Consider the following 23,133-nt stretch of genomic DNA (forward strand, 5'->3'; position numbering starts at 1 on the left):
AGTGATTTCTGAATACTTCCTCAACCACTGACTTGTATAATGTACTTTCCTTGTCTGACCACTCACAACTGATCAGGTTCTGACTTTTGCATTTTAGAAATTATTAGCATCTCATTCAAGGGGTTTTTGGACAAATTCAAGAGCAGCTACAAGACACATTTCACACTTTAGGTCACAGTCATCATCCCCATGAAAAGTAATAAAACACATTCATCTCCACCATATTGATTTGCTAGTGGTAGTTACTTTACAGATATGATTTAATATGGCCAGCTCATACAACATGATTCATTACACTGTCCAACAGTTGACTATGATAAGTAGTTAAAATCAGCTCCATCTGTACTGGCGACAGCATGTAGCTTGTTCAGGGGGCATTCCAATGATTTAGTAATTTAGTGTTTCACTTTCATGAAGCTGGGAGACTAGCAATAAATAGATTTTAAAAAGAACCCTCATTAGTTCATCTGTGTTGTTTTTTTCTGACTGTGGAAAGCTCCATGCAGAGCCGCAGAAGACATTACAGCTGTTTCCAAAGGCTAAATAGTTCTCTTTGAGTGAACCTGATGTTCAAAAATGGAGGATTGCTCCTTTAATGCTGCCATAATACAGTACAGTCCATTAATATATTCATGCAATACTCTGAAAGGGGCCATTCTGCATAGCGAATGATTTTAGCCTAAAAACGTGTGCACATTTATCTTAAAATACTTGTATATCGTTATGTCAGTGCATTTTTGAATGCAGGGTTTTTACATGTAATGGAGCCTTTTTACACTGAGGCATTTCTTATTTTTACTTGAGAAACTTACCTCTTACCACGGCGCCTACCAGCTGCTGTCGTGACTCACATAGTGCAGAGTCACATCAGGCGACGTGAGGCCTGTAAGTTGAATTATGAATGAATATATTGCTTTTATAATTAATGTTGTCTCGAATTTCATCAGACCAATAAAAGTTATGCTATGTCATTGATTTGCTGCACGCTTGGCTGATGAAGACACATTTCCACTCTGTGTGAGTAATGATGGACAAACAAAGACTTCGTTATGTTTCATTAAATATTCAGATGAATTGTATTTGCTGCATTGCCATTGCTTATTGGACAGTTATAACAGCTCATTGGACAGATGCGCCTGTATCAGTTAACGGTACTAGAAATTAACCCAGTCTCCAGGACTATAAACCCGCCTTCGCTCTGTGATTGGTGTAGCACCTTGTCAATCACGGTGTCCTGCCTCTTCATTGGTCGGCACTCTCCTCCAGGGGTTCTCCCTTTAAACGTTGGCAGGACAGTCAAGATTTTGGAGCGGATTTCTTCCAAGTGTCCGAGTTGACAGAGGCGCTGTAAGAAAACCTCCGTCAGGGCTGGAACTATGCTGTAGTGGTCGCCTTTGGCCAAGAAGAAACACCCCGTTATAATGGAACTGGAGGAGAAACCGAAATATGGTAACTATTCCAAGTCCAACACGGGCACGTTTTACTTGATTTTGTCTTGGGACAGCTGCCACTCATTAACGTCACGTCTGTAAACTAACGTTAGCTAGTTTAGTTTTGGCGCATAGCACACAGTGTTCCTGAAATTGTTTCATTTACATCATTACGTTTATTGTTTCTGCTTTTTTTTTTTTTTGGCTCAAGTTAGCTCGAGCACTTTCTCTGCTGCCTCGTGAACTTTATACGCCGACCTAAATATTATCTCGTGCCTAAAACTGCGACTTCACGACGCGTGAACACAAAGTTTTGTTGCCCGTCGCGTTTTTAAAACCCAGGTTGTGTGCGAGTGAACTGGGGGGTACGGGCTGGCCCCAGCACTGTCGGGCTGTGCAGTGTCCCAGTTTGCCTGGTGCTTGTCCAGTTGCTGCCACATTCCTCAGACTGGTATGGCAGCTTAGCTGACGCCCAGCTATGTATAGAGCTTATTAGAAAATACCTCAAACATGTGAGGAGGGTCTCCGTGTGTCAGCTACATGCCTCCACTGTCTCATGCTAGTGTCACATTGGAAATATTATGCTCAGTTTCAAGCACAGAATACATGTTTGTTTACAGTCTAATTTTAATATATCTATATTGTTTAAAGCAGTGTCTCTTTAGTTGCTTGTGTTGGTGTAATTATGTCCTCCTCACCCCAGGTGTCCCATACAGATGTGTTTATATGGTGACACACCCTGTTGTATGCTGGGTGCCACACAGCTCTTTGCTCATCTCTCAGGGGCAGTGCATTTCATAAAGACATGTATACGGCACATATTTACTGCCTTGTTTTGGGCTAATAACCTCATCTTTTGTACACAATAGTAAATTAAATGGACTCAGCAACATGTTGAACATGTTTACTTTATTCAGGATGTCGACGAGCAGGAATGAATAACAACACGAGTCACTCTTGCTGTCCGCTGGCTTTCACGATGTGCCTTGAACATAATGTTTTCCTCCTCTCGTCTGCACACACCCTTTTCCACTCTTCCTGCCACACGATGGCTAATTGACTCACGTTACCAACTCTGCACTGAAGGCAGCACCATACTCTTTGTGTTTTTTTCATAACAGTTGAAATATGTTAGTCAAGGATTCAGATGGTGTGATGCAGAGTAAGATGGCAAATAGGGAGAAACAGATGTGGAACGTTATTTAGACCACTGGAGAAGATGGTTGTCTGGCTGTAAATTCACTTAAGAGATGGCTGCGGTTTGAGATAACAGCCTCTAGAAACTTTAAGTGCAACACACAGATTAATATTTCTAAGTGCATCTTGAGACTTTGGCACAGGAAAAAAAAAAGAGACCAGGGCAATGACCTAAACACGCCACAGGGAGCACACTGTAGGATCCACTGCACTTTCACATGTTGGAGTAATTTCAGGCTGAGATATATCAAGAAACCTCAATGACAGGATTGGAAGCAGCCGGGCAGCCATGCCCTGGTGCAGATTAGGTGTAATTATAAGCCATATTTAGGAGAGGAGGTTTGAAACCTGATGCCGAGCTTCTCCTTCTTCATGCTCGTTCAGTTTGTTAAAGATTGTGCGAGCTATGTTTGTCCCGTTGCATTTGTTCGGTTCCTGCACTCGACAGTTTTCCCTCACCGCGACAAAAACACATCTCCGCCACTGCAGCCGCCTGCTTCCACTTAAATGCGCTTCATCATACCCTAACAACCCAAACTGGATCATGTGACTCCGCTAGCCGTCTAGTGGCTCTGCCAACTTGCCTACAGTCTGCAATACAAAGGCATGTTCAGAGCCGTGTGAGACTGATTGGTTATTAAGGTCAGGGGAAAAGGGTCTGGGGAGAAGGAGAGATACAAATGCTGAGCAGTTTGGACGTGGGAGCAGGACCACCACCAGTGGGCTGTGTTAGTCAGTTTCTTCTACCAGTCAGTGGCTGTATTTGTTGATCTTGGATGAGCTTGCTGACCCTTGTTGATGAGGAATGTGTTTCTTTGTTAATAGAAAAGCAACGGTTTCCTTGGAGCTTAAACAGCAACAGCTGTTTTCCTCATATGCTCCTTGAAATGTGTGTCGCACCAAGAGAATATTTAGTGTAGAAAATGTCTTTGTGATTGCTTCCTGTTTCCTGCTCCTGCTTGTGTTACTGATTCGGTCCGATTCATATAGCCCACATGTATGAACTGTATCTTGGTTTCACTTTCCTTCATCTGTGTCTGAGATACAGAAATAGCTACTCTGAGATAAGGGCTGGATAGTGACTTCATTACAAGTCGGAGCAGAAGTTTCACCCTGACACGGCGGTGAGGTCAGTAATGTCCCAAGAGATGACGCATTTCAAAGCTGAACTTGTTAGAGGATTATGAAGGAGAGGCTGTTGTGTGAAAATATGACGTGTCCAGACTTTTTTTCAGACTCTAGGAAACTCCTCTGTTGCTTGGCTTCCAGATTTTATGCGACAGACGCACCAAATCTTGTAAGAATACAACATTTTACTGTGGACACATACCGTAGGTTTGTGTGTGATAGTGATGTTGCTTCCTTTTGAACACTGTAAATAGATCTGAACGTGGACTAAACGCTCCACACCCTCTCACTGTAATGAAAGACATGTGGGAGATGTGCAGTGAGGGCAGCAGCTGTAACCTCTAGTTACAGTCTGCCTACTGTATTGTCTTGCTTTGATATCACCGCCTTTTAAGATACAGCCCTTGGATTTCTTGAACTGTGGCCTTTTTTACTTACTCTCTTCCTTCAGCTATTTATTTGACCTGTACTTCAGCTTCTTTTACACGAGTTGGGGGTGTTACTGAAACTGGAGTGTTAACAGTGATATGTGAAGGTTGACAGAGCAGAAATGATGGTTGGACAAAGCAGCCACAGGAGTCAGTTTGCCGTGACCAAAATGTGGCATGGGGCTCTTTCACAGCAGACAAACACAGGTGTAACACATTGCAGTGCAGCAGCCGCTGGGAGGGAGCCATCGTTAATGTTTTAAGTTATACCTGTGCTTTTCTGCTTCAACAAGCCAGCTTGTCTGCTTTGATAGAAGTGTTGTTAATGCTAATTCAATAAAATGCAACTTTGCTATTTTTGTTACTGGCATACCCAGTTGCATTGTCAGCTGATAAAATATAATCAAGTTTATGTCTCTGGCAACGGAGGCATGACAGAAGATGTATACTAGAGGTTATACATTTACGATGCACAGCTCACAGCGGCTGATTTTTCACATGTTGACTTGTCAGAGTAGCAAAAAGCTCAGATGTTCCTGACAACATGGTGGTCTGTTTAAGTGTCACGACTGTTTGGTAGTGAGCCAGCATGAACAATGCCATGATCCTGAAACAGGAGCAGCTACACAGAATTCAGCCACAATTGATTTTAGGATTAACAGCTGGTTGATCTTTTCCTACTGTGACATGTCCTGTAAAATGTCCTCCATGACAGAAACCGACCAGATTTCATATAGACTAAGGTAGTGAAGCTTTGAAGGGAGGTGCACAAAGACAGCTGAGGGAAACTCATGAATTTCTGTTAAAACAAAACGCAACATAAACTATGATGATACAACCCAGGTAATATTCGACTGGTTATTTTTTTCATCTTTTTTTAACAGCAATTGTTAAATACTAACTACGAGTAGATGCATCAAAACTGTTCTTATAATCAAAGCACACAAAAGCACAATACAAGTGCTGATTGTTTCTCTGTAAATGGGTGCCCTTGTTTAGACTCATTATAAAAAAGTCTGGTATTTCATAATTAAATCAAAGCTTTGACACGTGTAGCATCATTTGTGTTTTTTAATGATTTTAGTGAATGCTCAAGGGTTGTCTGGTTGCACAGCGGTGGTTCACTGGAATTAGATTCGATACACTAGAGAGATTTTAACAGATTAAAACTGTTGCTTGTTGCCAACAAAGAAAAAAATGATTCAATAATTAATTTAGCCTGTTTAAAAACCAGACCGATGGGTTTTACTTCACCTTACGTCACTCGCTGAGCTGTCCCAAACCAGCTGTCCAATCCAAGAACAGGGTTCAGGATCAGTTGGTCACGACTGATGAATGTGTCTCAGTTCAACAGTCAAAGAGCAATAGATGGAAGTAAGAACTACTGTTGTGATGTGTTGTCTGCTGTGTGTCATGCCTGGTATCATCATCCAAGAAATCAGATTCCCCAGAAACTACCAGTCTCTGTTTCAGAACCACTTTCTGAAAAAGTCTTTTTGTTATGGAAATTGCAGCGAAGCCAGAGCTCCTGATGGGAATTCCCATTGCAGAGAAACATTGGCCATAAAACAAGAACAGAATGGATGGAAACTTTAAGTCATTCTAGTTGAATTTCCTGTTTCAGCATCTGTCGAAAGCATTTGGGGCATTTAGTCCTTCTGTGGACTCTTTGTTAAAATTATTAATTAATTCATCCTAGAGTGATTGCCTTTGGCTGTTCAAAACAGAATAGAGTGATCCAGAATTTTTAGTGCATGAAAAGATTTGTTTTATCACTCGGTGTCCCAGTGCAGTACTGCCATGTCCCCACAAGATGGGAGCAATCACTTTTAGAGTAAGAGATTTGTGCTGCTCCACAAGGCAGTTTAAAGGCAATATTTAGAACACAAAATTAGTGTAGGTTAATATTGCGTGCCTTCAGTTCTCTGCAGGTGATGGTGTTTGCAGGCCAAAATATCCTGCACACCTGAACCTAATCACTCCTCCTCCACAGCAGCTACACAGACCACCACCGGAGGCGATAGCGCAGGCAGAATTTCTCCTTGTTTTCTCCAAACACGTGTTTCCGATAACATCAAAGCAACTCGAGTTTAGTTTTACAGCAGTCCCCAACCCGTCTTTCACATGTCCACACCTCTTCTCGTTCACTCGCACCGTGCTGGAGATTGGTTCTTTTGCCCGGTTCGATGGCTTCTTTTTTTAAGGCAGAAACAAAGAGGAAAAACAGACAAAAAGAGGTCATTTGGAAGTGGGAGGAGAAAGAGGGAGATGCCCAGGTGGGGCCCAGATTGGAAAGAGGCAGTTGTTTCAGGATAAACACAGAAGGGAAGTCTGAGGTGGAGCGTTGCTGGCTGCCCGGGCTCACAGCTATTCAGGGACAGGTTGGACTGGTTTCTCCCTTCACAATACCTGTGTTTCCCCCACTCTCGCTCAGTTAAACCGGCAAGAAGGAGTCAACCTGAAAAAAGGGGGAAGAGTAAAAGGCTTCTCTGTACGTTTCAACAGTTGGCCCAGAAAGGAATTTCAACATGCCCGAGGAGGGAGAATATTATGGAAAGCATGGTAATTGCTCTTTTTGCTTAAGTTTAATTTGATTTGCAGCTTTCTTTCATTCGGTATCCATCCAAGAAACATCAAATGAGCAGAAGATTATTGATTTTGATCTTTAGGCTTTGCTTTTCTCACTGCTTAAAATGTGAATCGGTCTCACGAGGTGTGGAAATTGTTTTGAGTGAAACTGGAGCAGCAGTATCAGCATGTCAACATTGTGGGGGAAGAAAGGGTGTGTGTGTTTGTGTGGAGCCGTCTACTGCTGGTAGCTCTGCTGATTGTACAGGTGTGTGAGCTGGGAAAGTCAGTTGCCAGTTTTCTCTTTCACAAATATTACTGTGCTGTGTGTCGACAATCATTTCGAGAGCAGGCTTTTCTCCTGAAATGGCTTCATTAAGCCTGCTGTCACTGATTCCTACAGCTACATACTGAAGTTAACGAGTTAGCCCTTTTCTGTATTGGGTCAAATAGAGTCCTTCAGCTATTCATCTTCTTCAGTGATAATGTCACATATGGAAACAATTAAACTTGCCAAAAATGGCACTTCAGTACACACATCACACTGTGTATATGAAACGCAACACCCGTGGTCTTACTAACAGGAAGCTGAGGCTTCCCTAAGAGCTCGTCTGGTAAATGCTTGCTGCAGCATTATTTTCTGGACCACATACATATTTAATACGCAAAGGCGCCACAGAGGATATCATACTCCTCCGTCTGGACTCTAATCTGCTGGGATCCAGTGCTACACATGTACATATACATGCTGTGGTGGTATTGATGTTGGTGCACAGTGTGATACTTTGTGTGAGTTTTTTCTGTCTCTTGTATTATCTGCTGGTTTCCAACAGGTGTGTGATGAGAGATGAAACTCAGATAAAATTTTGTTATTCAGCCGATAAAGGCTGAGAGAGAAACTCTCTTAACGAAGAGAGAGGAGAGCTATGAATGAACAAGGGGCAACTGTGTTAAGGACAGCTGTTAGTCTCTGATGACAGATGAGATTGTATGAAGGAGTAAGATTATATAAACCATTATAATATCTTTATTTTTGTGTTTGTGTGCAGCCTGCTCTGTATTCGCTCTTCAGTCATAATGTGGCACATTTCTGTCCTGGAGTGCACCGACCTGCCGAGTGAAGCTGATGTATTTAAGCTAGAGCTGCAAGATGGATTTGTTTAGATAACGGATGCTCTGCCTCCTGCTCCTGACATGCTGACCTCAGATAACCTGCAGCAAACGTACGCATATGCCTGAGCCTGCAGTAATTACTCATAAAACATGAGTTGACGACTCCGAATCTCCAGTGACATTAAGGCAGTGGCAGTCCTGATCGTCAAACCTTGTGACAGCTTCATGCATTGCAATCCCATGGAAACGCTGGAGATTGTTATATAAATGTGTTGAGATGGGAAACTTTGCTTGTGATGGTCCATTTGTAGGAAGTCTCACTATCATAACCAATAGGGCAGAGTTCTTTGCAGAATAATGATGCCTTCATATTCTGACTGCTTCTGGTTTGAAGGAGCAACTTCCGGCTTTTGGCTTCAAATTCAAATTTTACCTTTTCAAAGCATGTGCACAATTTTGCATATCTTGCTTAATCTTTTGGCATAAATCAACATGACATTATCACCTTGTCAAACTAGATGTACTGCAATAAATGATGTGGCCCCCCTCTAGTGGTTATTTAGTCATGTTGCCACCGTCTTTCATGGGTTTGCTTCTGCTTAGTCACCAGGGAGGAATTTGTTGGGTTGCCAGGCGTGTCTGCCTGGAGGGAAAAGTCATCTGACAGAAGAACGAGAGGAAGAGGGGGGGTGTGCTTTTTTTTTTTTTAACCTTAAACCAGACCCAGTCTGGGTGCAAGGTGCTTCTCTGTTTGTAACTTCCGCACATACGTTGCACAGTTGTAGACCTCTCACCTAGCCATGCTTTCAGTAGCTACAAAGCTAAGAGCTCACTGAGTGATAAATACACATTTTTTTCTTGTTATGCAGGCGAGCCAAGGAAGTATGACCCGACCTTCAAGGGCCCGATCCAAAACAGGTGAGATAGAGATGTGTTCTGGCTTTTTATTGGGTGTAAGTGGCTACAAAAAGTTTTTTTCAACCCTTAAAGCGTTGCTCTCTCAATTCTAGGGGCTGCACAGACATCGTGTGCTGCATCCTATTCATTATTGCCATACTGGGTTATATTGCAGTGGGAATTCTCGGTAAGGAAACAGCACTGCAGTTTGGTTTACCTTTTTAAAAATGGCAACCTATAGACATACAAAACCCTTTTGTCACCTTTCCTTTCTATTTTTGTGCTTCCAGCCTGGTCACAGGGTGACCCCAGGAAAGTGATCTATCCCACCGACAGCCGAGGCCAGTTCTGTGGGCAAGCTGGCACCCCTCTCGAGTGAGTTGCTTTTCCAAGTATAGATTATAATTACCCCTGTTTCTCTGCTGGAAATGTTCTGCTCACTTTGAGCACTTCTTTTGTAAGCGTTTTCTTCCTCTGACCATGTTGCGTGTTTTAACAGGAACAAGCGGCTGTTGTTCTACTTCAACATCATGAAGTGTGCCAGCCCCATGGTCCTCCTGGAGTTCCAGTGCCCGACCACACAGGTGTGAACTCCACTCTTCTCTCATCATGTATTCACTGGCGACGTGAAACTTGTTTTGTTGTATTTACATTTTCCCAGCTGTAAGCAACTCCTCCATTTCCTGTTTGCATTGCTCTGTGGGACGAAAATGTCCCTCAACAGCACACTCAAGAGGTGGTTTTAGTCTGAATTCTGTTTTGAGTTTACTTTATTTTGCGATTTTTCCCAGTATGAACTCTCCAAACTCTAAATCTGCTTAGAATTACAAAGTATGATATCGATTTGGGACTCGGCTGTTGCTTTAGTTTTCTCCGTTATTACCATCATTTGAAAAATGGTTTGTCTTGGCATTCAGTCTCCCTGCTGTGCTGCATTTTTCTATCCACAATTTCAACCAGTGAATGCTTTTCCTGCACTCCATATAACTGTCCTGCTGTAAATGCTGCCTCCTCCTTAGATGTGTGTCGACAAATGCCCCGAAAAGTTCATGACACTACTCAAAGCCTACAGCAACAAAAATGACTTTGACTACTACAAGCAATTCTGCAAGGAGGGTGTGACTAATACAATGGTGAGTTTCAAGCCTGAATTTAAGCCTCCTGGAAGCCTCTTCCTTTCTGTAATATCTCAGTTGTTTTGATTGTCCAAAGGTTTCCACACGCCTGCTCATCTCTTTTGGATGTACTGTGTTTCAGGGTGTAACAGAAATCCTCAGATTAGGTCTCTGTCCTGCCATGCTGACCCCCAGCAAGCCCTGTGAGTTGGATCTCTATCGATCCATCGATCTAGAAAGTTCTGACGTATAAAAATTGACCAGCCTTGTTGTAATTTTTCTGCATTTCTTCTACCTTCCTTCAGTCACTCGTAGGTGTTTCCCAGCTTTGGGCCAGAAAGGAGGGGTGATAACTGTTGGAAACAACTCTCATTTTGATGATGGAAGCGGAAACATGAGAGATGCTAAGGATCTTGTGGATGGAGTCAAGTGAGTATATCACAGAATAATACTGTTCTGTCCCAACCCGCCCCACGACATGTTGCAAATAATACCTGACGAGGAATTCCATCGCACTTGAACCGATAAATAAGCAGGAATCTCTCCACAGGAATGCCACCGTGGTTATTGAGGCTCGTCAGGTGGTCATGAAAATCTTCGAGGATTACACACAGTCCTGGTACTGGATCCTGATGTAAGTCGCCATTTGTAATTTTTTTCCCCCTTTGATCCAGTCTGTCTGAAGGAATGAAACATCAGCTGGTTTCACCCCTCACTCTCTCTGTGCTTACCTCCCCTCCTCTATCCATCAACTCTCTCCAGTGGGTTGGTTATTGCTATGGTCACCAGCCTGCTCTTCATCATTCTCCTGCGCTTCCTGGCGGGAATTATGGTCTGGGTCATGATTGTCTTGGTGATACTGGTCATAGGATATGGTAAGGGTCAAAGCCATTATCTTTGTCATAGCCGCCTCGCAGTAGTTCAGCACTCCAGGGGCCTGTTTCAGAAAGCAGGTTTAACAAACTGAATGTAACGTGTTTTCTACAACTGGTGATTTGAGTTAGTTCAGTGAACAGAGTGTGTTTACTCTGATGCTGTGTCCCAGTTCCATATTACATACTATTTGTATTCGATATAAACTACATACTATACTCTATATAGTATCTTACTTTGACTGTTGGTTGAAAAATAAAAAATAACCTATTTTACTGTTCCATGCAAAAAGGAAAGGGTACAGTACTCGTGCTGTCAAACTCCAAACATTGTTTCCTGCGACGTTCCTGCAGCTTTTTACTGCCAGACACAGTTTTTAAAAAATATGAAAATGTAGCAAATCTCAAGTTTTCACTTGCTCACATCACAATACGAGGCCAAGTACAATAAACAAGTGAAATTAAGTATTTTGTCCTCCTTGACTTGAAAACTTGATGTGCTACCCTTTCATATTTTTTGGAATATGCTCACTGGATTTTAGGTTTAGCACTCCACTGAGAGTCCCACTGTTGAAGTGCAACCTCGTTTTCCAACGCAATTCTTTTTTTGGGATTTTTCCCAGCTGTGAGCAGCCCCTCCATTTCCTCTGTGCATTGCATTCTGGGAGAACATCTGGGTTTTTTTAGTATCTGTACTGACTACTTTGATTATAGTTAATTTTGTCACTTTGCCAGTGTGAACACACTTCATGCTCAACCTGGTTTGAATTAACATGTAATATGATATCGGAAATCATCTTGAGTGAAGCGCATGTAGCACAAAGCAACAAAATCAACAGAGCTCTGATACTAAGATTCACCATGGCAACAGGTGAATAACCTCCATTTTAATCCAGTGGAGCTAAAGATGTTCTTTCAACTGTTAGTTCACCTTTTTTGCCTGTTCGACATTTTATTCAGCACAATCCACTAATTCGTTTACCAGATTTCCAGAGCAGATGAAGAAATCTACATCCATGAGCTTTGCAGCATATGAGAGAACACAAAAGAATATTCTTCCTCACTATAACTTGAATTCCTCACTGTTCCCTGTCTCACTCTCTGTGTCGCAAACCTCCTCGTGCACCAGGTGCTACATATCATGCAGCTCCCTCCTTAAATGTGCTGTCATGTGTGAGTCAGACCTACTGTACGTCCGACGATGTTAATATTGTTTCTGCAATGAATTACAAAGCAGTTCTTTGTTACAGCTGTCAAACACCAAATAGTAAAGTTACACTCAAACTTCATAGTCAGATCTGTCTGTCAGTGTCCTCCCAGCAGCCACAAAAAAGTGAAAGTTATTTTAACAGTAATCCTTTCATTGTGTCTGCCGAAACAATACAAGCACTCATGAGGAAGTTACACCTGGAGTCTTATCTTTCCTCCCTTCCTCCAGACGTACAGCGAGTGAAAAGATAAGGGCTTCTCACAGGGAGGAGGATGCACCGAAGGTCAAACTAACCTGTGTGGAAAAACAGGAGGAGATGAGACACAGGCGTACTACACTATGCCTATTACAGCAGCTTATTTCATGGCTAAAAGGGGCTTATGGAAAAGATTGCTGTCAAAATATGAAGAAGAAGCTTTAAAAGCAGCAGGAACAAACAGCTTCAGACTCACAGGAGTGGAGCAGGTTACTGTAGCTTTACAGAGTAAGACACTTAGATTAGATAAGACTTTATTGATCTCACAATGGAGAAATTCACTACAGCAACTGACTCAGAGGTGAAGTGATTTGAGTTTCCCTCAACTCCTCAGTTTTCACTGAACCTACTTTCTGGAAAAGACCCCTGATGTTTTTAGCCCAGTTTACGTTTTTAAAAAGTGCTGTTGTTTTCATGCACACACATTAGAAGATTTTTATATCGTATTTTTTGTTTCTGGTTTGTTGCAGTGTTTCCATTTTAATGAATCTAGTTGTTTCCTATTGCCATTTTGAAAGTTTGTTTGTTCTGTGGCGTGTTTGTTGTCGCTCTTTAGGTATCTTCCACTGCTACATGGAGTACGCTGCCCTGAAAGGAGAAGCAGGAGCTGATGTGACTTTGCAGGAACTGGGCTTCCAGACAGACTTCTCCGTCTACCTGCAGATCAGACAGACCTGGCTGGCCTTCAGTCAGTACACAGCACATAATCTACACGCTTGTACATTCTGACATGTCGCCGTGAAACTGGGACACCCATTCCACCTCTCCCTCTGCCACCCTTCTCCTTTAGTGATTATCCTGGCCATTGTGGAGGTCATCATCATCCTGCTGCTCATCTTCCTCAGGAAGAGGATTCTCATTGCTGTTGCTCTCATCAAAGAAGCAAGCAGGTCAGACTTCACATTAGAGCTGTAGGCACTTTTAGAGGAGAGGATGAGAGGAGCGGAAAAACAGATCAATGAAAGTTAAGATGTTAAATAGTTTGACTGAAAAGTCATTTTGGTCCTCATGGTAATGGATTAAAGTGTCAGAGTGTTGGCACAGGTACCGATGAAGTAATTGAAATATAACCCATCGTGATGATAGATGTGGGGTTTTGGGTTTGTTTGTTTTTTTTGCTTGGTTGTGATGCTGTCGTTGTGTTTACAGAGCCATTGGACATGTGATGTCTTCCCTTTTCTACCCACTGTTCACTTTCCTCCTGCTGGCCATGGTCATCGCCTACTGGGCAGTTACTGCTGTGTATCCTTTCACCTCACTGTCAGTCAGAGATATTCAGGGTTGACTATAGTCAAAAACGTTGGAGCAACAGCTAGAGAAAATGAATACCCAGCAGCACTTGTGTAACTGTCCATGAACCAGGCATTTAACCACCATCTACAGTGACTGAGTGCTTTCAGAGGAAATAACTCTGTTCTATTAAAGACATTAAAGATGAGTAACAGCTTGAAATATGATATATGACAAGACATTTTGTGACATGTCAAAATATAACCAATCCTTGCCTTGACAAACAACAGTGGCTGTGGTAATGGAGGCAGTTGTCAGCTCTGAGTAATTAAAAAAATGTACAAAGCAACGATCCATTTCATTTGGAAAGCCAGGCCAGACGGCAGAGTGCAACATGGCAAACTTTAAAGAATTCAATCCAAATGTCCAGACTTGTGGACTGAACCCCTGCAGACTTCTGTCATACATACACTGACACGTTTGTTGTCATCATGAGGGCTCAGTGTTTTTCATGCATATGAGTCAATAATTACATTACAAACACTGGTTATTTATGCAGGATGTGTTCAGGGCCTGCTGTTTTACATAGCTGCCTAACACGGCTAAAACTGGTGTGTCTACGCATATTTTGGGCAGGCTGAGACACTTCCTGGGAACAAGTTTGTGAGTTGACGAGTGTGGTGAAGTCTGGACTTTTGGATTTAACTTTAGTGTTGCAGTAGGCAGCTGCTAGATGCAGAAGCAGAAATACATAAAGGCACATGTGGGTAAGTAATTAAGCTCAGGTGGGGGAGCCCATCAGCCATTAATGTGAGGTTTTGGACACTTTAAACAAAACAGGGAAGCCCAAATTGCTCTCAGTATATGTGTGGGAAACATGTAAGTGACTCTGGACCAATGTGTGCCAAAAATGAATGTAATTAAGGCAATGTCGTAATAGTGGGCTGTTGATTGAGGTTGGGATATGCAGTCATTTATAGTCCATATGAGCGTTGTCCTTGACAGCACTGATCAGCTTCTTGTCTACCTCAAATGAACCCATCTACAAAGTTTTCAATGAGACGGAATGCGAACACTCGAGAGCAACGTGTGACCCAGCGGTAAGTTTTCTCATTTTATTTATAACTGAATGTTGGAACCTCTAGGCAGCATTTTTTTATTTTACTACAGTACACCTCTGTTCATTAGTTGGCATTCTGAACCCTGAATCCCTTAAATCTTCACTTGTGAATGTGGTTTTTTGCCCTCATAACAGAATCTGCTTGTCCAACTCTTACCTTAATGCTATTTGGTGCCATCACACAAGATAGAAGTTCTCTGAATTTCCTGTGTATGTGTGTGTGTCTGTCTGTCTGTCTACACTGTCTCTACATAACCTGTATCTGTGCTCAGAACTACACGACCAGTCCCATGAAAGCGAAGTGCCCTGACTCTGAGTGCCTTTTTGCCTTCTACGGTGGAGAGACTATTTACCACAAATACCTGATCGGCCTGCAGTTCTACAACGTCTTCCTCTTCTTCTGGTGTGCCAACTTCGTCACGGCTCTGGGACAGATGACCCTGGCTGGGGCCTTCGCCTCGTACTACTGGGCCTTCGTCAAGCCGGATGACATGCCTGCCTTCCCGGTGTTTTCTGCCCTAGGGAGATCTCTCAGGTGTGTATGTGTGTGAGGGGGAAGTTTGGGTACATCTCACACCTAGCATTTGTGGATTTTCATCTATGTTGACTCCCTTGTGATTATCTATTTTTTTTTTCCTTTAACAATAGATTGTGTTTCATTAGTTGGTCTTTCAGCTGACAGACATGACGTATAGCACATGCTGTTCTCATGCCTTGTTTGAAAGCCACTTGTATCTCGTTTTAGGTATCATACAGGAACTTTAGCTTTCGGCTCCCTTATCCTCTCAATCATTCAGATCATCAGGGTTTTGCTGGAGTATCTGGACCACAAGCTGAAAGGTCTGGTACTGTTTTTGACTACAGTTTGGCTACAATCCATAGTCCATCGTCTATCTGTTTGTTAAGTAGTGACATGCAAAAATCGCAAAGTTCAGACATAAATCTGTATTGTCCAACACTGGAGACCTGGAGTGCCTGTCTCCAGTGTGGATTAAATGTTCATTTATCTGTTAATCATCATTCACAGGAGCCAAAAATAAGTGTACCAAGTTCCTGTTGTGCTGTCTGAAGTGCTGCTTCTGGTGTCTGGAGAAATTCATCAAGTTCCTCAACAGAAACGCCTACATTATGGTATGTGGTTTGTTCACTCATTTCACAGCACCCAGCCCCTCATTAAACTCGAAATGTATTTGTGATGCTGTGTGCTTGAATGTAATGAGTGTATTTGGCTGCTAGGTGGCAATTTATGGCAAAAACTTTTGCACCTCTGCCAGAGATGCCTTCCTCCTCCTCATGAGGAACATGATCAGGTGAGCGTACATGGCGTTTGCTCTTGTAGAGTTTTCACAAATGTAATGTTTTTTCATGTTTAATTTCATGTGATTGGCAGTTTCTTTTCTGCAGAGGATAAATTATTCTCTGTGCTCCCTCAGGGTGGCGGTCTTGGACAAAGTGACAGACTTCCTCTTGTTTTTGGGCAAACTGCTCATAGTTGGGCTCGTGGGTGAGTCTGGTTATTTCACCTTCATTCTTCATGCTTGAATATGTCATTGGCCATGTGCAGCATTTTAGACTAGAGAAGCATTTTCTGGAAAAAATGCATGTGATATATGTGATTTGATTTTTTTCCCTTTCATGTATTTAGAAGGACAACAGACATCAATCAACATTTCTGTTGGCTGGCTAATTTTCAACTTCAACAATTTATAATCCTAACTTTATCATGATATGAAACACTGATCTGAAAGTATTGGCTGAGTTACTGATGCAGTGAGAGTAAATGGAAGTTTTAAAACACTCGAGCGTTAGACCTCTATGCATTACAGTTTAAACTCAAACTGCTGATTTGTGTCACCATCACGAGCTTCTTCACAGTCAGTCGCTGTATATCATGAAGGAAGTCCTCTGCAGAGTTTGTGCTGTATGCTAGCAGCTGTTTACCAAGGATTTAATATGATTTGACAAATGTAAGTGTGAGGTTTCTATGGTCTGTCCTCCACAGGGATCTTCGCCTTCTTTTTCTTCTCTGGGAGAGTGAAGGCCTTTGAGAACACAGCTCCCAATCTCCACTACTACTGGGTACCCATCCTGGTGAGTCCAAGGCGCCTTTTTTTCCCAGGAAAAACATTATCAAAGCAAAACACAACAGGATTGTTGCGTAATTCTTTTGTTCCAGCTTTTTTGTTTTTGTTCTGATTCATATGTGCGTTATGAATGAAATGCGAGCGTGTGGTTCTTGTCGTCCTCACCAGACTGTGGTGATTGGCTCCTACCTCATTGCCCATGGATTCTTCAGCGTGTACGCCATGTGTGTGGACACTCTTTTCCTCTGTTTCTGTAAGTAGCACCTCACCAGCCGTTGTCGACTTCCATATATTAGTTGGACATTGTCCACACAAGTGTCAGATGGACTGAGCATTGCAGATATGTTGCATTGAAGGCAGGACTCAATGTAAAAAATGCAAAGCTTAATAATGAAAACTTTCCTCGTTTCTTAAAGTCTCACATTCTTTTGGTGTCGGGCTGTCACTAATTCTAAATTGCATGAATTTGGTGTGCCACACTTCAAAATTTCACCACCATTTCAAAATAACAGTCTGTGGCCTACAGTATGTGAATATGAATATTGCTGCTGCATGGTGTTGAACTGTCTGAAATGCCTGTGGGTGCCTTTGCTTGCTTGCTATTTGACTTTCTTTCTCTTTGTCTCTCCCTTCTTTTTTTCTCACGTCCCACAATTCACCACCTCCCCTCCCACTGGGCCTATAACACCTTGTTTTACCTTGATTTAAATACTAATTTTCTGTTCCATTCATTAACACACACAAATACACACACACACACACACAAACAATAAGGTGAAGACCTGGAGCGCAATGACGGTTCAGCCGCAAGGCCTTATTACATGTCGTCAACTCTTCATGAGATTCTGTGGAAGAACAAGGCTGAGGATCCGTCTCTGTCTTCTGCTCAGCAACAGGATGATGAAGACGTCCAGTTGAAACAACAGCAGGCACAGGAGGAGGACGCAACTTAGAGGCGTTTTGTGGGCAAACACACTGTTTTGAACGCTGAAATACGGGCATGACAAAATCCATGAACACTTTTTGACTGTTATAGTTAAAAAATAGTCTTAAATTATGATTGTAAGGAGCTGGTACTTTGTTGTTGCTCATTGGAAATTCATCTTTGCACCTAACCCACTCATCTCACAGAGGCAGATTGTAGGACGGCTACCGATCACCGTGCCTCAATTTCCTTGACTCACAGCTGAGTGGTGCCTGTTTCCTTTCAGCTCATCTGTCCTTCAACACAAGGAGACATGGGAACATTATGTTAAACAGCTGTTTTGTTGATTGACCATTTGCTAAACCCCTCCCCCAAACAGTGGCTGTCCAATCATAGCTTAGCAACTATAACTAGGCACAGCAGGGTTTTCAAGCTTTGGATTTCTCCACATGCAGAGGTGGTGTGCATGTGGAGATTTTATCAGTCGTTAGCATGTTTGGCTAACTAGCTTACTACCTACCACACTAACCCATTGTTAGTTCCATCGAGCATGAGCTTTTCGTACCACATCACATCTTGTGGGGTTACAGGTTACGATAGAAAAAAGCCTGTAGTATTACACAACGGTGTGGAAGCTGTTCTGGGATGCTGTGTCAGAGTGTAAACTAACGTAGTGACTTGGTCCTGCTCTTTGTAGGAGTTAGGGAAGTTTACACACCGGCCCGGACTCATTATTCAAGGCAGCATCATGTCCGCCAAACAGAGTGGCTAGTCCTCTTCCCAAAAGCCTTTCATTAAAAGTAAAACAAACTGTTTGAACTTACGAGCTTGTATTATTGTTAGCGATACAGCATAAATCTAACTTCTGGATTGTATAAGTATGTAAGATAAGCAGCCACACACAAACACACACATTTATAATACAAGGCCAACCCTGTTCCTTTATTTCCATGTCCTCTTTATCATCGGGTGAGGTCAGATTTTTTTTAGCCACAGTCTTTCAACATGACATCATGTAGGTAATCATAAAATATTAATTAAGGGTCCTTTTACAGGATCTGTGTATTTACAACAAATCAGTTGGAAACATTAAAATGTCAGCAGCATTTTTAACCGACTCATCGTGTTAACGCTAGCTTAGTTAGCTGGCTACCTACAGTTTATAGTGTTCAGTGACAGGTGCCACTTCAGGAGGAATAATTGTCAGTCACAGCTGGAAATGAGAAGGCTGCGTATGTCTGTGTCTGTCTGTAATCTCGGGCCTTTTGTTTCAAAGTGCACATGTGCTGTGCGAGAACTTGACAGGCAAAGAAACAGTAACAAAGTGGGTTAGCGAATGGTCAATAGAACATCAGGCATGTCTCTAATGATGAGCACATTAACATGTGCACAGTTGTTGCATGATTACAATGATGAAATGATGGTCTGTAGTTGGAGGTGAGATGATTTAAGTAGTTTAGAAAGTCTCATCTTACAGACAGCTCTTTCTTCACTTTTAATGACAATGCTTGAGATGTCTGTAGCTGGTTTTCAGTACTTTTGGATGTGTTGCAACACCTGCTCATCTATATGTCTGGAAATTGCATTAATGGGTTCCTCTGAGGTAAAAGACATTTCTAAACTCTGTTCTAGCATTTTAATATCCTCCCACTGCCACAGGCCAGTAGAAACTTGAAGCCATTCTTGTGCCTAATTTACAGTGTTAATGTTGGTTTGTTTGCACCTTTGACCTAAAATGTTCAGGTTACCTAATTGTTTACAGTTCATGCAATCACAATCATCAGTGCTGCTTGTTAAGCAGGCTGCACTGTTAATGCACTTTAATTTCTGTTTGCACTAAGCCAGAACAGGTTTACATCTGTATGAGTGAATACTGGTGAGCTCCTTGAGGCTAGCTGCTTTGTACCCTTCTGTTTTTACCACCATGTAGTTTTGCGTCCTCTTTCTAAAGGAATGTGTGCCTGGCAGTATAGTTGGTTTGATAAACAGTATTTGAGGTAATGACTCTTCACTGCATAAAACAGGAATTTAAACTCTTGAAATGAATCCATGTCGTTGGTGATTGTCTGAACGGTTGATTAAAGCTACATACCTTTTGTTAAATGCGTTGAAAGTTAACTGTGTCCTCCAGATTTACTACTAATTCGTATTATTTATGAAGCTTGTCCCTATTTTAGAAAGCTTGTCCATAAATGTCCTTCATTTAATGTGATTATATTGGATCTCTTTCCAGTGGAGGATCTTGAGAGGAATGACGGCAGTGCAGAGAGACCCTACCTGATGCCTGAGAGCCTCCGCAAGGTCCTGAATAAGAAGAACAAGACGCAGCCGGCTGAGTAAAGCACGTCCCGTAATAGTCCGAGCCCGTGAGGTGAGACTGTGGCCTGAAGTTGACTGTGGCTTTGTTCAGGAGACACAGGCCTGGACAAGCAGCTGATGCTGTCAGTCACCAGGAGCCTGTAGGTGACAATCAGTAGTGTCATCCGTTGTTTTGTTATTGCCAAATGTTTCATGAATCAGACACTTTGGTTTGACATGATGTCTGGTATTCAGTTTAGTTTGATTATTCATTTCTATTTTGAACCCAGTTCATATCCAAACACGTTTTTAATATGTTGTACATGTTTTTTTTTAAATCTAAGAAGCAGTTTATGTTCATCTGGTTTTATTTTAAATATTTGAGTGTTATATGAAGTTAAGCTTGTAATAATGTTGTTCAACACTCATGTTTTTTTTTTCTTTTTAGATGTGTAATCTTTTATTATATTTGGATAAATATTTAACCGTGTTACCAAAGCCATTAAACTGCCCCTTATGCAGAAATGTACATCTACAATTAGACAACTGGCATCTGATGCTGTGGTGTTATCAGCAAGTGCATACAGATAATTCTAAATAAGAACAAACGCAAATTTTATATTTTAATTGATGTATGTGGTCATCCTTGATGCTTATTTTATGTTTGTGCAATTGAATTGAGAATGCTTTCGAAATAAAACATAGTTTTCTACATAATTGTCTGAGGCGGTCTCTCCTTTAACCAGTTATTCATTTCCATCTGAAATGTTTACCACTGCTCTTAGAGCTGCCGATTTATATTCCATAATCTATGCAATCAGGTATCTTTCAGGTGCCGGTCATGAGAGCCAGTCTGCTCTGTTCTGTTTCTTGGAGATGGTCCCGTGTCGTAGAGAGTTTGCCAACCCCAAGTCCATATCTAATGAGTGGGAAAAGGGTCCTGTAGTAAATACCCAGTAAGTAAACACTATTGACGTGTGTGTGTTTTATTGACCATATGTCAAAGTGCTTTGTGTTTAAGTGCTGTAATTTTAAAACTATTACGGCCGCTAAGCCACCAATCAATTACATCTTTCAGAATACATGAGAACAGTATATTTCTTTTTAGTATTCCCTGCTGTATTACAAATGTACTGAGCAGTGAAAACCTTTCCAATAAAAGTCACAGCTGAAAAATTCAAGTTTTAAACCCTGATTCTTTCAAAAATATTTTTTTCAAAATGTACTGTAAGCCGTCATCATGAGTGACTAATGACAGCTGCTATGTTTTCATGACATTAATTAGACATATTGTACTTTTGCAAAGTGTTTATGCAGTGTCTCTGTATAACCTACATCTGTGCTCAAAACTACTGGTCACATGAAAGCACTAATAGCTGCACCGCGTTCCATTCCATTGCTTAACACACAGAGGTTCATGCTGCGTACACAGGTACACTCATCTACCTCTGTGTGACACACTCACCAACAACACGTTTAACAGCCACAGAGCTGTTCCTGCTGTTCTGTTGTTGACCATGAGATGGAGTGTGTGAACCGCTGTGTGAGGCCAGTCGTCAGTGCAGCGGAGGGAGGCCTTATCAGCGCTGTGGCCTCCATGCTGGCATTGTGTAAGTGTCACCTGAAGAAAGTTTCACCCTGCTTAGATTCCGATCATCTGAGAGTCGTATCACCTCATCACACTTATGTTGCTGCTTGGACATGACAGTCTCTTTACACAATGGGTGGATTGGTGACAGCAAATCACCTGTAAATATAATGGGTTGGTCTGTCTAATCGACTGTCTTACAGTCACTATTAGAAATAACCTGTTGCATCAAGGGTATAAAGTGCATAGATTACTAAATAAATGTTGTTTTAACATAAAGTCCATGGGCCTGTAGCTGGCATCAGTGGTCACACAGTGGCTGCTATGTTTGCCACTAGCCATCGTAGCTGTGCCTTGCCCCACCAGCTTAACTCTGCTCTTTGTGAACAAAACTGAAAGAATGATCCCTTCTCAGGCTAACATTGTGTAACGTTACCTACTTTTATTGTGTTTTTTGGACTGGGATCAACCTCTTTGTGGTTTATAGAAGTAGCTTTAGAAGGAGGGGTTGATTTTTGCTTGTTATTATGTTGTGTGTACACCAATCCCAAAGGTTATGCTCATTCAGCGGAGACAGCTTTTGACCTTTGCACAATAAACTCCACCGACACAGTAAACACTCTGGATTTCAGCCGTGTCATTAGCATCATCGGCGTTCCCGGGGGAGCATGGCTTCATTTTGTTTGCGGTCAAACAGCGAGCGATAATTCAAGAGCCCATCCACAAAAGATGCTGTTTTCTTTGCAGTTTTGCGTCAGAGGTCCTGAGTGGTTTATGAGGCTTGGTGGCCAGTGAGTGGTTCTCCATGGAGAACACCTGGACTGACTCTGTGGTTTAGTCATAAGCAGGAGTGGTGGAGTTCTTCAGAGTGACTGGTATGCACTTGATATGGGCCACTGTGGCCTTGGCAACCCTAAACAATGCAGCCTTTTGGTGATACATCAATATGCTTCAATGTCAAGCATTCTTGTGCTGGACAAAGGTTGGCAATGAAGGTCAAGAGTCATGTTCTACCACTTCTTTCATCTGGAGAGGTTTACATTTGGAGCCCTAAACCTCTGCTCCAACATCTGCAGGCATATGATTTATCTTACGTAACAGCAATCTAAAGAGCACAGAAGTAGTTGAGAAGGCAAAGACTGACCCTGTTCTTCATAGGATGCTTTTGTTATTTGGTCCACTTTCCCGTCCTATGTGTGGGATGCAGGCTTACATCCAGTAGGATATGTCACTCTGGACTTCAGTGGATCATTGTGATCAGTAATATTAGTGTCTGGATACTGGTGTGTGACCAGAGGTGTCTTTTTTTTCTTAAGCTTGCATTTATTGATTTAATTAATTTAACACTGACACATTGTCACCAAACACAAGACAAACATGTTCGCTAAGAGTTTCCACATCCAGCAGACATGGAGCAACATTAGCACTCATTTAAAGTTTTTGTCTCTGATCACCTGGTGAATGTTCGTCCAACATTCAGTCTCCTTTTTGCTCTGTTTTTGGTCTCTACCAACTCGTAAGGGAAATATCCGGCTCTGTAGCTGCTAAATGCTCCACTATGTTCAACAGCTAATTAACAGCTAATTGCTAACTGTTTCTGTCCGCTGTGTGGCACTGGACAGGTAGTGCACAGTGGGTTTATCAGAGCTTTACTAAAAACAGCTCATCACTGAG

General features: G+C 42.1%; 1 protein-coding gene across 3 annotated transcripts; it reads left to right on the forward strand.

The window, feature by feature from the left end:
* The first annotated feature begins 1,296 nt into the window (after positions 1-1,296).
* On the forward strand, positions 1,297-20,585 carry LOC121620634 (choline transporter-like protein 2). Of its 3 annotated transcripts, none has more exons than XM_041956760.1 (22): positions 1,297-1,449; positions 8,734-8,782; positions 8,875-8,948; positions 9,052-9,136; positions 9,261-9,345; positions 9,781-9,894; positions 10,019-10,079; positions 10,182-10,305; positions 10,427-10,510; positions 10,639-10,751; positions 12,771-12,902; positions 13,005-13,104; positions 13,364-13,456; positions 14,460-14,544; positions 14,837-15,099; positions 15,310-15,404; positions 15,592-15,695; positions 15,801-15,874; positions 15,998-16,068; positions 16,567-16,655; positions 16,817-16,901; positions 19,807-20,585. In XM_041956760.1, exons 1-22 carry the CDS (start codon positions 1,422-1,424, stop codon positions 19,911-19,913), a joined length of 2,115 nt encoding a protein of 704 aa, XP_041812694.1. In that variant the 5' UTR covers positions 1,297-1,421; the 3' UTR covers positions 19,914-20,585. The 3 variants fall into 3 exon arrangements, with proteins under 3 accessions (XP_041812694.1, XP_041812695.1, XP_041812693.1); XM_041956761.1 differs by lacking the exons at positions 1,297-1,449; positions 19,807-20,585 and adding exons at positions 6,499-6,745; positions 17,423-19,800; XM_041956759.1 differs by lacking the exon at positions 1,297-1,449 and adding an exon at positions 6,503-6,745.
* The last annotated feature ends 2,548 nt before the right edge of the window (positions 20,586-23,133 follow it).

Source organism: Chelmon rostratus, chromosome 17 (genome assembly GCF_017976325.1).
Source record: "Chelmon rostratus isolate fCheRos1 chromosome 17, fCheRos1.pri, whole genome shotgun sequence".
Classification (NCBI taxonomy): Eukaryota; Metazoa; Chordata; class Actinopteri; order Chaetodontiformes; family Chaetodontidae; genus Chelmon; species Chelmon rostratus.

Excerpts from the sequence above, each read along its gene's own strand:
- LOC121620634 (XM_041956761.1), top strand. The coding sequence starts at position 6,712 with ATGCCCGAGGAGGGAGAATATTATGGAAAGCATG. Across the intron at positions 10,306-10,426 it reads GATCTTGTGGATGGAGTCAA|GAATGCCACCGTGGTTATTG; the intron begins GTGAGTATATCA and ends ATCTCTCCACAG. Across the intron at positions 16,656-16,816 it reads ACTACTGGGTACCCATCCTG|ACTGTGGTGATTGGCTCCTA; the intron begins GTGAGTCCAAGG and ends CGTCCTCACCAG.